At 31.3% G+C, this 16,632-nt stretch overlaps 1 protein-coding gene across 1 annotated transcript; it reads left to right on the forward strand.

Moving 5' to 3' along the window:
* Nucleotides 1–14,666: 14,666 nt before the first annotated feature.
* LOC108478256 (MYB-like transcription factor ODO1) lies at nt 14,667–16,224 on the forward strand. Its single transcript, XM_017780694.2, has 2 exons — nt 14,667–15,103; nt 15,202–16,224. The coding sequence occupies exons 1-2, from the start codon at nt 14,841–14,843 to the stop codon at nt 15,728–15,730; spliced, it is 792 nt and encodes a 263-aa protein (XP_017636183.1). The 5' UTR covers nt 14,667–14,840; the 3' UTR covers nt 15,731–16,224.
* Nucleotides 16,225–16,632: the final 408 nt, after the last annotated feature.

Genomic DNA, 16,632 nt, shown 5'->3' on the forward strand with positions numbered 1-16,632 from the left:
GCATTATTACCCTAACATGCACAAACTCAACATTCAAGTTAGTACAATAATTTCTATGTATCAATAATATATATACCATGATTGATGAGCTCGTCAATACCATGATTTCCGTTTCCTTACTATTTTTCCATATTTATCCCGTTGAATTTATCAGAATTTCGATGGATTTTCAGAGGTACACATTTATTGTACAATTCGGTCCGTCAATTCATATTCATGTGTGCACATATCCATTTCAGAGAGCACACTCCGCTGAACCTCAACCTTGCGGCGGGATTACAGTCCGAGCTAAATCCTTCGCAATATAAACTCATAGAGTATCTTGTCGGGATTACCGGTCCAAGCTAAATCCCAGAACGACAATTACTCTAATGAGCTTGGATCCAATTACAGTCCAAAGCTAAATTGAGACCCTAATTCGGATTATCCGTCCGGCTAAATCCATTTTACACATATTCTTCGAGAGGGCTATATCAGATAGGATCACCCGTCCGGCTAGATCCTTTTACCGTCAATTCCTTTTCGAGATCCATCGAATTTTTCTTTCATTCAAACGGATTTCTTCCCATTTTATCAAATATATCAATGTTTCATAAATTTCCATATAATGAACATTCAAATCATATTCATATCAAAAACATGCATTTCAAGCATTTAAGAATATAATTCAAGTTACACGAACTTACCTTGATACTTGTTTGTAAACAGTAAAAATCTACTAATCCCGAACTTTTTCCTTTCCTCGATCTAGCTTCGTATTTGAATCTTCCGGATCTAAATAAATAAATTTAATTATTAATTTAATACATTTCATTTTCATATGCAACAATCTCTATAATTCAACTATTATTTATAGTTCATTCAAAGCTGTCTACTTGAGTCATAGTCACTAAATTATTTATAACTCGAGCTACGGAACTCCAAATTAAGATCCGTTAATTTTTCCTGAAACTAGACTCATATATATTTTTACCATAAAATTTTAAGAATTTTTTGTTTATCCAATAAGTACAGTTTATTCTTTAAAGTCACCCCTGTTCTGTTGTCGACAGTTCTGACCCTTCTTCACTAAAAATTAATTATCTCTTCATACAGAATTCAAATAATATTCTCGTTTGTTTCTCTTAAAAAATAGACTCATTAAGGATTCTAGAAATATAAATTTAAGACCATAATTGTTTTTATTAAATTTTTTATTATTTTTCAAAGTCAGAATAGGGAACCCGAATTCATTCTAACCTTGTCTCACAAAATTCATTATATCTCAAAATTTACAAATCCATTGCTTATACTATTTCTTCTATAAGAAACTAGACTCAATAAGATTTAATTCCATATTTTTTTCATCTTCTAATTCTATTTCTACAATTTATGGTGATTTTTCAAAGTCAGTCTACTGCTGCTGTCCAAATTGTTTTTGTGCAAGCTGTTTATTACCATTTTTCCCCTAAGCTTTTAATAAATGATAATTTCGTCCCTACTCAATTAGCCTCTCAATTGAGCTGATTTTTCTCAATTAACATTTTATTCTATCACCTTAAACTAGGTTACAACCTTTAGGAATCATAATTTCAGCAATAGACTTTAATTCCAAGCATTTTCACAATTAGGTCCTAAAAATCAATTTCTATTGAAATTACCTAATAAAATCATCTCATAAACAAATTAAAGCTTTAATTTAATTCTATTTCATCATAAAGTTACAGCACTCAACCATGGTGACTTTCAATTTCATCCATGAAATCAAAAACTAATGAATTTAATAGTAGGACCTAGTTGTAAAAGTCTTAGAAACACAAAAATTACAAGAAAAATGCAAGGATTAACTCACTTGGTGCAAAAATTATGAAATATCAGCTTAGAGAACCCTCTTATGGCATTTTTAGCTGCTGGAATTGAAGAGAAATGAAGAGAAATCTAGATATCTCCTATTTAGTCTTAGCTTTATTTAGTTAATTTTGCAATATTCTAATTTTACCCTTAATTTATCAATTTTTCTGCTGATTTCATACCCTTGCCGTCCAGCCCAAACAAATTTTGGGTCTAATTGCATTTTAAATCCTTTCTCATTAGACTCTTAGCTATTTAATCACTCTAGCAACTTTTACACCTATTACAATTTAGTCCTTTTCATTTAATTGACTACCCAAACATTAAAATTTCCTAACGAAATTTTAATACCACATTAATAACATTTCATAAATATTTATAAAATTATTTTTGACTCGGTTTTACGAGATAGAGGTCTCGATACCTTGTTTTTACCCAATCTCTTCAATAATTTCTTTTTCTATCTAATCACTAAATTGGTAAAATTTTTCTATCAATATTTTCATACGATTTTCCTATCATATCAATTTTCAAGCAAAAATATTGAAATAAATTTCTCTTTAAATCGAATCTATGGTTACGAAACCATTGTTCCGATAACCTTGAATTTATGCCATTACAGGGAATCCGAACATTAACGACGTATCAGAAGAGAAAATCCAGAAATAGATTTTTTGAGCATTTGCCCTTTACATACTTGAGAATGTTTTGAACAATGGGACTGTGGAGGAAATCCTTGTATTTCTAGATCTAATCTAGAGTAATATTCAAAACCCGCTTGTTGCTTTAAGCCTAAAAGCAACAAGAAGCCTTTTGTGAAATAGGCTTATATGCAAAATTTTTATTTCAATGAAATGCATGTTTGTTATCGTTTTGAGTAAATATTCTTTTATTCTTTCCATTTCATATTGTACAAACGGTATTCTTAGATTTTTTCATTCATGATCATACCATACAAACAATCATCCTTAGAATCATTTATTCTTTGGAATCCGCCTCCGTACCTACAACAGATCTTCAGATTTCAATGACGTGAGCGATGCTGTCACTAACTTCGAGTCTCTTTTTGAGCAAGATATGTGTCTAGAGGGATCTCAGGACCTTGAAGATGATAGAGATTGTAGCCTATCTCCTGATTTGTCAAGGATGGTAGAACAAGATGAGAAATAGATTCTACCTTACAAAGGGGTAAGGGGCATCGTGAAACCTAAGAGAAAAAAAGAGGTGAAGATCAAAGCTTAGCTCACCACAAAGGCAAAGTGAGACATCATTAAGTTATTCCCAATTCAAAGATGCTTTCACATGATCGCATCAAGATATGCCTGGGCTACTAAGGCCTATGGATGCTAAAAAGGGTCCATACGAGCATCAGAAGGACACATGCTTATAGTCTTACGTTAGCCAAACTAATCATGAGGTTCGGGTACTGCTGATCCACCATGGAAGGGGATTGTATCAGTCAAGCCATGAATGCCAAACGGAGGAAGATAAGACTTTTATGCCTCCTCAATTTCTTCACAAATTTTCTATATGTGGAGCATGGGTATTATGGGGCTGATCTCATCAAAAGCTTCTAACCGATATCGATTCATCTTTGGGGTCGTTGATTACTTCACGAAACGGGTAAAAGTTACTTCATATGCCAATGTTACTAAGTCGACAGTCATCAAATTCAAAAGAAAAAAAAAGTAAAAACAAAATAAAACGAAACAAAAATGGGTGCCAACAAAGAATGCCAGAAAAGATCATGTCTAACATAACTGCACAATGCCAAAAGTTTGCAGTCTGTTCAAATATTAAGCGTCATATTATAGTGACGCAAAAAAATTAAAAAAATAAAAAAATACTAAGGATCATGAGGAAGATGACCGAGACTTGTAAAGATTGGCATAAGAAGTCACCATTTACCCTCTATGCTTGTCAAACATTGACCAGGACTTTCGTTGGGGCAACAAATTGCTCGTTTGTTTTATAGGATAGAAACGGTTTTGAAGACGAGATTTTTTTCTTCGAGTCTTGTCAAAGCTGAAGTTGGGTAAGGCAGAATCGATCCAATCCCAATATGATCAGTTGAATTTGAAGAAAGGAGGTTGGAAGCTATCTGTCGTAGTCCAATACACCACAAATAAATGATGTGAGCTTATGATAAAGAGGTTTATCCTAGAGAATTCCATGAGGGAAACCTGATATCGAAGAAAACCCTTTCGATACAAAAGAACTTCAGAGGAAAACAGATGTCAAACTGGGAAGGACTTTATACAATGAAGAATGAATGTTCTAAAAGGAGCATCGATTCTAGTCGTTGATGGCAAAGATTTGCCCAATCCAGTGAATTCAAATCCAGTCAAGAAGTATTCTACCTAAAAGGGGAGTCCAAGGTGAAAACCTGTAAAGGACGCCTTGAAGAAAAAAAAAAGAGAGGCCAAGGCAAAAATCCGCAAAGGGCGCTTTGAGACCAAAGGGGATTTAAGTTGAAAACCCGAAAAAGGCGGCTCAAATTTGGATCAAAATGGGGCATACAACAGCCTTGCTATGCTCGAATTAACGATGAAGAAGTATGCTACCTCTTGGGGCATCGACAAAGTACTCTGGATCCCCTAAAACACATATTGAGCTCAGAAGGGTCCTCAAGAAGTTGGTACAGAGAAGCTAAAGCTATGATATCTGGGGCACCTAGTTCTCCATTTTATCCATTTTTAATTTGCTATATTTGATTAACTTATTTATTTTGAGTTAATTTCCTTCCTATTGCATTTTCAATCTTTGATTAATTCATTCCTTTCGAGATATTCTCCCAATCAATTTCCTTGTTCATTGTTATGATCTTTTTCAAGCATTTTGCATTGAAATAATGATTAATGGACCGATAATACTTTCATAAAAGAAGTTCTGCATATTATTCTGGAAGTTTCTAAATAGTATAAGAATCTGAAACAGGACTGTTGTTTAGAACTCACCAAACCTAAGGGTTGAAAATGTTTGAGACATAGGAGACTAAATTGTGATTATCTCTTAGGATTTTCTGTCAAAGGTATCAGTTGAATGAAGAGGCGAGATATTTCATCGGTGATGCAACCTCGACAAATAACAAGCAATGTCAACTCAAGTGTAAAAAGGGATAATTCTCAGGAAAAGAAAAATGATACTCTGCATTCATGCAAATATCAGATATATACACAGGGTCATTACACCAAAAGAACGGTGTAACAAATCAAATTGATTGAAAACGATATAAATCCTATACCTCTGAGTTGCAGCAGGATGGAAAAAAATAAAAATAAAAATAAAAAAGAGTCAAATTAAATTATTCTCCTGAAGTTGCGGTGGAAAATACAAACTTTATGTCCCAGAAGTTACGGTGGAAGGGACTCTGAAATTACAAGCGGGTCAAGCTTGCTAGCAAAACGTGATTGTTTCTATGACGTTTCTGTTAAGAGTGCCAGCCAAACAAGATGGCGGCGTAATACGTCAGTGATAATACTCAGATGAATAACGAGTGATGACACTTTAAGATCTTAGGAAGGAATCATTCTCATGACATTTCTACATTCATAATACATCTAGTTAGGAGTATTTGATTCATTTCGATCATAGCATCCTAATTATTTGACATAAGCTTCACATCTAGTTAGGAGCATTTAAATCATTTCAATCATAACATTCTAATTATTTGACATAAGCATCACATCTAGTTAGGAGTATTTAATTCATTTCGATCATGACATCCTAATTATTTGACATAAGCATCACATCTAGTTAGGAGCATTTAATTCATTTTGATCATAGCATCCCAGTCATTTGGCATAAACATGGGCATACAGGACATGTTCCCAGAGGATAGTGTAGCGACATCGATGAAAATTACAGATCTTATCCCTAAACAGTAGTAGAGCAGATCGAAGAAGCAAGCCTTAAACCCCTAAGTAGTAGGGTAATAGGCTGAAGATTGCAGATCTTGTCTCCCTGAAGTTGCAGTGGAACAAATCAAAGACAGTAAGTCTTAACCCCCTAAGTGGTAGAGTAACAGGCTGAAGATTGTAGATCTTGTCTCCCTAAACAGTAGTGGAGCAAGTCGAAGAAGCAAGCCTTAACTCCCTAAGTGGTAGGGTAACAGGCTGAAGATTGTAGATCTTGTCTCCCTAAACAGTAGTGGAGCAAGTCGAAGAAGCAAGCCTTAACTCCCTAAGTGGTAGAGTAATAGGCTGAAGATTGTAGATCTTGTCTCCTTAAATAGTAGTGGAGCAAATCGAAGAAGCAAGCCTTAACCCCCCTAAGTGGTAGGGTAACGGGCTGAAGATTGCAGATCTTATCTCCCTGAAATTACAATGGAACATATTGAAGCTAAATAAACAGATCTTATCTCCTTGAAGCTGCGATAGAACAGATCAAGCTAATTGCGGAAGCATAGATTAAAGCCACAAATCTTACCCCTGAAGTTGCAGTGGAACACATTGAGGATACTTGAAGAAAAGAAGCGCCAAGAGAAGTCGATACTCAACAGGTCTCGGCAAATTTGACCATTTTTATGTCTTTGCTTTATTTTAGTTGCAAGATAATGAGCAAAGAGGGACAGCTGTAAGGACCCAAATTTGCCCGGGCCCAAACCAACACAAAAAAAAAACACCAAAATCCAAAAATAATAACAAAAGTCAATTTTTAACAGTCCTTTTTACAAATTACAAGCCCAATCCCGAACAACCCAACTAAGCCTAAACCTATGGGGCCCAAAGAGCCCAAAAACTTAAACCAAATCAGAAACCCTTGGGTTTCTGAAACCTCAACTTCGCAGCAGCTACGCCACCAGCAGCTTCCGTACGCGCCAGATACCCCCGCCACGTTGCCTCCGTACCTACAAAAGAAGACAAGCAAAGGACGACCACAACAACAAGAGCAAAAAAAAAAAAAACAAGCAGAGCAAAAAGAAAAAAGAAAAGAAATTGTATTTTTCTTTTTCATTTTCTTTGGTTCGGTTATAAAGCCAAGAACCTTTTCATTGTAATTTTTACGCCGACTACAGATACTGAATAGAAAAAAAGATTTAAAAAAAATGTGATTCATAAATCAAAACTCTGGATGCTTTTGGTTTTTTTTGATTTTGGTTGTTTTTCTTCCTTTTGATCTTTCTTTTTTTTTGCGCTCGAAAGCAGAAAAGAAAAAAGGAAAAGAAGTTTTACCTTAAGAAGAAGCCGTGGATTTCGTTTCGTCTCGTTGAAAATGAGCCGGAGGGGAATCTTAAGGCTATAGAGCGTTCTCCAAGGTTTAGAGGCGTTCATCGCCGTTTAGGAAGAATCGGCATTGGAGGATCAAAATGGTTTTGGCGTTTAGGGTTCATAGGAAGGAAGGAAAGAAGGCTAGGGTTAATTCTGCTGAATGGTCCGATTTTGGCCTTTATCAATGACTAAAAACGACGCCGTTTTGAGCTTGATTCTATGGCACAAAAACGGTGTCGTATTAAGTACCCGACCCTATCCGTCTCTTCGCCCCTAGGATCCGCGTGTTCTTGTGGAGAGGGGATATTTGCATCCTTGATCCTCCTCTCTTTGCGCGTGCATTCAATTGCACCTTTTCTCGTTTTACTTTGTTTTTAATTTAATTCTTTAATTTGGGCGCGTTTTCGTTTTAGTCTGCGTTTAAACACTGCGTTTTGGATTTGGGACATTTGCTGTTTTAATCCTTGATCATTTGAGCGCATTTTACTCCGATCCTGAATTCTGTTTTAACAATTTGATTTATTTGTAAATTATCCTTCAGATTGTGTTTTATTCCAATTAAGCTTCTTAGTTTATATTTTTGTATTTTTTATGAATTATTCCTCATTCATTCTTTGACATATTATCTTAGTATATTGTTTTGAATTATTTTATTGATTTCCTGTTTTAATTTCATTTCTTTATATATTTTCGTTTTGTTTTATTATACAATCAATTTATTTTTGAAATTATCTTTTATGAATATTCTTTGCTTCAAATATTATATTATTACTTTCACATGTATTATTTATATTAAACTATTTGTATCTTATGAATATTGTTTATTCACATATATATATATATTATTTTGTATATCATTTGTATCGTTTTATATATATATATATATATATATATATATATATATATATATTAAATCTATATAATTTATTGCTTTTAAATTTTTATTTTACTATACACATATTTTGTTTTTTTTTTTTTACACTTTTGTCTATTATTATTTTTATTAAGTTTTTCATCTCATGTATGTTGTCAATAAGTTAATACATGTTGTTTTAAATTATTTTGTATCTCAGTTATTTTAAATTTCTTCATATGAAATATTCATTTTAAAACTTATCCATATGTTATTACACTTATTCCTATTGTGTACTTTGTTTAAATTTTCTTGTCCCTTTGTTAGACCTTTTTTTCACATATAATTTAGGTTAAAATTATATACATGTATTAGTTTCAAATCCCTTTCCTTCCTTTACTTTAAATTCACTTATTATCATTCAAAATTTGTTTTAGATTTTGTTAGTTTGCTATACAAATGTTAAAATGTATGTATGCATATATTTGGTTTTGATTGTTAATATTGTTTGAGTATGATGTATTGGAAGTTATTATTATTGTATATTTTAAATTGTATATTCTGATCATTATATTTTCCATTCAATTATGTAATGTTGTAACCACATTTTGTGCTTGATACTATGCTTTCTTCTCCAACACATTTGGGCCAGTTTTATTGCATGCGAACTAAGTAGAATGCGTTTTAAGCCAGTTTTATGATTATTCATTAAAAAATTCTTTAAAACAAAGGCAACGTTCGATGTTTGGCAATTCAGGGAATCGTGCTCTATCGTGCTGGATTGCAATTTCACGTTTGTTCAAAATAATCAAATATTCCTTTGGAATTTCACTCATGTCTTTAAAAATTCTTTAAAACGAAGGAAACGTTCGATGCTTAGCAATTCGGGGAATCGTGCCCTATCGTGCTGGGTTGCAATTTTCCGTTTGTTCAAAATAATCAAACGTCCATTTTGGATTTCACTCATATTTTTTAAATTCTAAAACAAGGTAATGTCCAATGTTTAGAAATTCGATGAATCGTGCCCTACTGTGTTGGGTTTCGTTTTTTTCGTTGGGCTAAATAATGGGGCATCCTTTTATAATTTTCAACATATAAACTTTTAGAAGTCAAAATTTATCGTGTTTTCGAGGGTATAAAGGATCGTGTCCTATCGTGCTAGATGTGATGCTGTATTCCTCCGAAACAAGAAAATTTTGACGACCAACTTGAGCCATTCAAATGCTTCAAAAGGAACCATATTTCAAAAATAACTTTAAAACTTAGACATGAGGACAGTACTTAATCAATTTGGTACCAATTTTGTGCGTAGTGAAGGTGCTGATCCTTCCTCATACGTAACTGACTCTCGAACCCGTTCTCTCAAATTTCGTAGACCAAAATCGTTGTTTTAGTAAACCAAAATGTTTTATTAAAATGACCAAACTTCTTGGTGATCCAATCACACTTAAACAAAAAGGATTTGTGGCGACTCTACAATTTGTTTTAAAAAGTCGATTCCCGTTCATTTTTATTGAAAAATGGATTCAACAAGAATTCTACCTGCTGAAGATTAAGTTTAGTGTAGCCTTGGCTAATTTTTCATATTTACCAAAAAAAATTTGAAGAATATAAAAGAGTAGAGAAATGGGATTTTTAAGGAGAATTATTAATAGGTTGGATTATGTCAATTTATAACTTTGTATAGAGTGGAATATTCTTTAAGCAGTAGATAGTTTTCTACTTTTTGTTGTAGTTTGTAGCATAATTTTTTAAGGGTGTTTAAATAGTCGATTCAGTTAATACTTGAATTAAATTAGCATTAATCGAATTAATTAAAACTATAAAAGTTTTAACTTTAACCGTTAATTGAATCAATTTTTTCAAAATCTTTTAATTGATCGAAATAATTTCAGTTAATATGAGCGGTTAACCGAATTAACTGAAAATTTTATATTTTTTCTTTTGTTTTTTTCAAATAAGTTTGAAACGATAAAAAATATCATTGCAATGTCTTTTTTTTTTGCTTTTAATTAAAAGAACAAAAAAAACAAATAACACGATAAACACTAATTTAAAATCATCATAACAAAAACTAAATTAAAAAAATTAAGATTTGAGTGATGAAATGAAAAAAAAGATGAAAAATTAGAAAAAAATAAAAAGAATAGAAGATGGTTTGGCATCAAAGCGATGCCCACTTGCTTCTTTTTGGGTTTAATGATGGAAAGAAAAAAAACTTAAGGCTTCTTTCTTTTATGTTTTTTACTTTTTATTTATTTAGTTAGTTTAAAAATATATAAATCTATTATGATATGTTGATTCTTTAATTTTTGTATTTTGGGTTACATAATATATTAAACCTATTTAATATATTCGTCTTATAATATTTTGTTATTAATAATTTTAGTTAATTATCTAATTTAGAATCAAAGTATTCATTAATCAAAATTTAAAAATATCTTCATAGGTTCCTGATTGAATTAAATTTTGATTAATTGAAATAATTCTATTAAGATCTAACTATACAAAACACTACTTATTAGATAATAAAAATTTATTTAAAAAAACTGGAAGAATTTAGTGTAATTAAGTATGTTTATAAATTACATTATTTATGGACTAAGTTTTAGTAATCTGGGTAAATTTAGATTTAAATATTCTTTATTTTTAAAGTTGTATAACCGATTTTCCAACTCCATAAATAAATAAAAGGTATAATTAATTTTAGTATTTATATCTTTTGTTAATTTTATCTTTATTATTATTAGTTAAATTTAATTATTAATCTTTAAAAATTATATGTCATGTTAATAAATAATTATTTTATATATAATCTATATGTATTTCATACTAACATATATAATACTATTTATTTTACATGCAACTTAAATAAATAATTTAAAATTTATAAAAATATTTTTAAAAATTATTAAAATAAAATAATAGCATGAAGTACAACATATTACTATGTGGATAGTCATATTTAAAATTTTAACGTTTTGATCATTTTCGTTAAAAAATCAACAATTAATGATCAAATTCAATCTTTTTAAAAGATTGAAGATTAAATTTAACTAAAAATAAATGAAAATATTAAATTCTAAATTTTATTATATGGTTGTTTAAATGATCATATGGACTCACCAATGCATTGCTACCATAATTGCTAAGCTCAAACTAGACAGCCCCAACTCTAACAGCAATATCCAGTATGATCATAGCTACCTTACCTAGCCGAATATGAATCTTCACCTTTTTTTTATTATTTTAAAATAAAATTAATGATTCATCAGTCACTTCACCCACCGTTTCACAAGTCTGCAAGTGTTCAGATTTCCGTGGTGTTTTAATAATAGCATTGATAACCATGGGCGTTGGCGAACTACTTTGTAAAGATTGACACTACTAGTACTGTTGGGAAAGAAGCTCATTTCAGTTTCAAAATATTGCAAAAGGGAGAGTTCAAAGATCGTGTTTATTCAAATCCTAGTGGTCATTGTGATAATTTCCAGACTCTAGCTTTTGATGCTGAAAGTTATGCTATCCTGGTGTTTTTTCCGGTGTTACTGGTGAATCTTTATCTGGTTATTGCAAGACCAAGCTAGGTATTAAATTGAATTATTATTTTTTTAAAGGGGTCAAAAACAAAAAAAAAAAATTATTCAAAGGCCTAAAAAGGCTTAATTGAATAAATTAAGAAAACTTCATTTAATCAAGAGGTGTCAAGAGATACCGAGCAAAGTCCAAAATTTGCTGGTGAAACAGTGGTGACGACGACAATTGCATTACATTTGCATGCTATATTTCGCATGCACGTTAAAGAGCAAAATTTTGATAATTCCATACCCTGTTTTTATTTTCTTTTTTGGCGAAAGTATGTGTCAAATGCGTGCATGCACACATGATGTATTACAATTTAATACAAAGAAGAAAACAAAACAAAAAAATACGTTTTATCCATTGAAAGTGCCTTGCAAGTTATTGTTCAACGCATGATCACCAAAATCATGCACGTGTTGTGTTTGTGCATGCATGTCATTCAAGACTGAACCAGATTAGGGAAAACACCGGGAACCAAATTGGTATGAGTTATTTGACCTCATGAGCTAATGATTAATTTATATGCAAAAGTTTAAGGGAGGAATATGAGATTAGAAAGTAGAGTTTTTTGGTTAGATACGTAATGAAGTCCAGCGTTAAGCTATACGTTGAGGAAAAGGGTCCACCTTGAACTATACCCACCTAAGCCAAGAGATACAAGTCAAACGTTTACCCTTAATCCACTCTACTTATTATATTACGTAGTATATATGTTCAAAATTTCTCATTATCAAGAAATGGTGTATGCGTCATAAGGTGTTGAAATGAGGTCTGAGATGGACACGTTTACATTGGGTCTTTTTTGTAAAACATATTACTAACCAACAAATCAACGGCTACAAATCTAGGTTTTCAATCGAATGCACGTGTCTTTCAAGGCACTATGGTACGTTAACTTGTTATCATATTCATACGTCCTCCATGTCAAAGATACTTGTGCTCTCAAAGACTTATCTGACACAAAGGGGAGCATGGTAAAGTAAAAGAATCCATCCAATATGAATATAAGGAGTCGTGGAAATTAAGGTTTTTGAAACTGATATGAAGACCATTAGTTACTAATGTAAGTAATGGATCTAAACAATATTTTATTATTACAACTTGCGACAATCATCAATCATGTAATTAGAATTCCATTATAATTGAAAAAAAAAAAGTAAAAATGAGATTGAGAGATTAAGAAATTGTAATTAAGCTACCCTTAGATTTTCACATTTTCCTCTATAAACACCCCTATAAAGAATTTACGAAATGGTGATTATAAACCCATTTATTTATTTATTTGAAGATAGGGGTGTTTGTAAAGGAAAATGTGAAAATCCATGCAGGTCTAAGCCGAACAATTTTGTAAGTGGGGTCGAATGAAATTTTAATTTTAATAGTCTATATCTTTATAATTTTAAAACATTAAATCAATTTTTATAATTTTAGAGGGGATAAAGTATAATTTTACCTTTATTAATTTAAAATTTCAAAAATTTTAAAGGGTCTAAATAATAATTTTTCATTTTAAAGGGCTGAGCTCCTACCAGCCCCTCTAACTTCAGCTCTAAATCTAGGTGTAGCTTAATTACAACAACTTGGTAAGTAGTAAGACTCTTTTTATATCCGTTATTAAATCTAAACTCAATATTTTAAAATAAAACATTTTTTAGAGATTTAGATTAATCTTAAAACTATATAATATAATATGTGAAATTTAATTTTATATAATTACATATATAATATTTTAATTAGATTCAATTTTCATAAATTATTAATATAATTATCATATATTGCATATAAAAATAGTAAATTAATATATTTTATTTTTAATTATGTAGAATTAAATTAAAATTAATGTTTTATACATATAATTAAAATAAAATAAAATTTTTATACGTATAATTACTGGAAATTAAAGTTTATATACACACTGAATCATAGAAGGTTATAATTCTCTTGAACTCTTGAAGAAGGAATAATGTCACATTTATATAACCTTTTGGATTTAAAATACAACAAGATTACCAATTTAGTGCTATTAATACGGAGATGGTGGTCCTATAATGAACATTTTCTTTTTTAGGAGAAAATTAATGAACCTTCTTGCATATTATATTCTCCTTGAATTTTTACGAGAATTACAAATTTCTCAAATTGAGTTGGGTACACCCATGTTGTGGGCTTTTCAAATCTTTCATTTCTATTTTTTTTTGAAAAAATTTATAATTTAAATTATTTAACTTAAAATGAATTATAAAATTATCAAAAGATATAAATATTTTTACAATAAAATGTTTTATTTTTAAACTTTAGATTTTTTCAATCTTTTAACAATTAAATTATTAATGACTTCATCAGAACCTTTATAAGTATGATATAGATAAAATTAAATTTAACTTTATAATAATATTAAATTTGGGTATTTAGTATTTGGTTAAAATATGTCATAAGTCTTTGTATTTTTAAAAATTTTGAATTCAATCTTGAACTTCTTTTTCAGAATTTAGCTTCAGTACTTTTCAATTTTCATAATTTAGGTCCAACTACGACATTATTAATTTTATTTTTGTTAAATTTGTTGGTGTGACATTTTAAAATTAAAAAAATCACCGATAGCCTTTGTAATTTAAAAATAATATTGTAATTAACTTGAATTTGACAAAAAAACTTTACAATATTAGCAATTGAATCTAAATTTTATTACTAAATTTTTTAAGATAAAATATATGGATTAAATTCCAAAATTTTAAAAAATACATCAACTTATGAGTTATGACAAATTTTAACCTTAATATTTAGGTCCTTCAATTAAAAATAATATAAAAATATGATTACGTGGCAAATAATATTATGAAACAAATCCATAAATTTTCCAAATATAATAATGTCAGTAAATCAAAAGGTTAAAATTAAGGGGCACATGTAAACGTAGTGATGACGAAATGGGTGATGGAATGATGGAGTAAGATTGAAACGAGGGAAGGCGAGTGGGGGGTTTTGTAGGAAAATGGGATGAAAAATTTTTGGGTGAATACTTCGATATAGCAATTTTGATTGGGTCATCCATCATCCCATCTCTCTCTCTTTTGTGTATCTACTCACACCAGAACACCCGGTTTTAGTTCCAACGTCGCTTTCTTAAACCAACGGTGGACCCGGCCTGGGATCTCCATATATATATATATATATATTTACTAGGTTAAATTACATAATCTCCATATTATTTATTTATTTTTATATATCGGCCTTTGAAAGCTGCTCGAGGACTTTATATAAAGGTGGAAGTGGGGCTTTCGGGTCCTTACAGGTATAGAGTTGGTGAGATTAATTACTTGTCTTGCTATTCATACTACTTAGTTTGTGCTTAGTACGACCAAGTTATGGGTAGGCAGCCTTGTTGTGACAAACTGGGAGTGAAAAAGGGGCCCTGGACTGCTGAGGAAGACCAGAAACTCATCAACTTTATTCTCACCAATGGGCAGTGTTGCTGGCGTGCTCTCCCTAAGCTCGCCGGCCTCCGCCGCTGTGGCAAGAGCTGCCGCCTTCGCTGGACTAATTATCTTCGGCCTGACTTGAAGAGAGGCCTGCTTTCCGAGGCTGAAGAACAGTTGGTTATTGACCTTCATGCCCGTCTTGGCAATAGGTGATTGCTTGGAGCAGTTTTGATTAATATCTTTGATTGGAACAGCTTATAGTTAAAGCAATTAATTGACATTGGTTATTGTTGTTTTGTTTTATCAGGTGGTCAAAGATTGCAGCCAGGTTGCCAGGCAGAACCGATAATGAGATCAAGAACCACTGGAACACCCACATCAAGAAAAAACTCGTTAAAATGGGAATCGACCCTGTTACTCACGAGCCTTTAAACAAACAATCTAAGACCGAACAAAGTCCTTCCCATGGTCACAATTCTGCAGATAATCATATCACAGAGAACGACGGCACCGCCGCCAACTCGTCAGAGGATAATTCCAGTACTACACCAACTGAGAATTGCTCCACCACCGATGACTCCATTTTGTTAGACAGCATTTGCAACGATGAATCTTTATTGACAAGCTTATGGCTGGATGAACCTCCCCTGGCTGATGATTCATGGAACAGCACCGTACCAGCAGCTGAAACTTGTAATGATCAGACAAGCTTGCCATCTTGGGAAGACAGCATCGCATGGTTGCTGGACTGTCAGGATTTTGGGATCCATGACTTTGGGTTCGATTGCCTAAACGACAATGAATTAAACACGACCAACACGTACACAAAACAGTAGCCTGATCATGCCCATAGTTGGAAGAAGTTGTGAGTAAAAATTAATCAAAATTACCAAAGTTTTATGTATGTAGTTTGATTATCTTTAGGTCGGTTTTTTTTTTTCCATCTATTAATTTCAGAATATTGCGGGAGGGTCCTCGCTTCTTCAGAGGTTTCTTACCTACCAATTCAAAACTGATACCAACCCCCATATCCTCAAGATGTGATATTTGTTGGTGCCTTGCAAATATTGTAATCTTTTCTTCTGTTCAAGACAATTATTATTCATCCAAATATAAAATAGAAAAAGGGAAAAAGAGAGAAGATTAGGGACACAGTGGGCATGATCAAAAGTGCTAGTGGGCTTTTGTGTAGTGATACCTTTTCTGTATATATATATATATTTGACATTTATATATGGAATAATGGCAAAAGGAGAGTTACTTTGTTGTGATTTAAGTTTTTTTTCCCTTTTTTCTTTTATGATTTTAAAACAGGAACTTGGAGTTTAAATCTTATTGTTTTTGATAAAAGAATAGATATATTTGTTATTGAACTACAAAATTAGTTTCTTTTCTCTTAAATACGCTTATTAATGGATGATCATATTCTTAAGATTGATTAAGATTTGTGGCCAAATTTAATATTATATCCCTCTCATAATTGTTAAATAAGCTTCTTTTACATATAGTGACGGTCTCTCGTTTAAAAATTCGATAATCAACAATTTATCAATTCATAATAAATTAGTCTAAATTAACCATTTAAGTTTACACGTTTACGAAAACCTGGATTAATTTCTCAGCTTTCTTATAGTACAACAATCAAATTCAGACAAATTAAATTAGAAGGACTAATTTTTTTAATTTTCTTAAAGGAGAAAGATGAACTTAAGAATTTGACAAAAAAAAAAAAAAAAAA

Source organism: Gossypium arboreum, chromosome 12, assembly GCF_025698485.1.
Source record: "Gossypium arboreum isolate Shixiya-1 chromosome 12, ASM2569848v2, whole genome shotgun sequence".
Classification (NCBI taxonomy): domain Eukaryota; kingdom Viridiplantae; phylum Streptophyta; class Magnoliopsida; order Malvales; family Malvaceae; genus Gossypium; species Gossypium arboreum.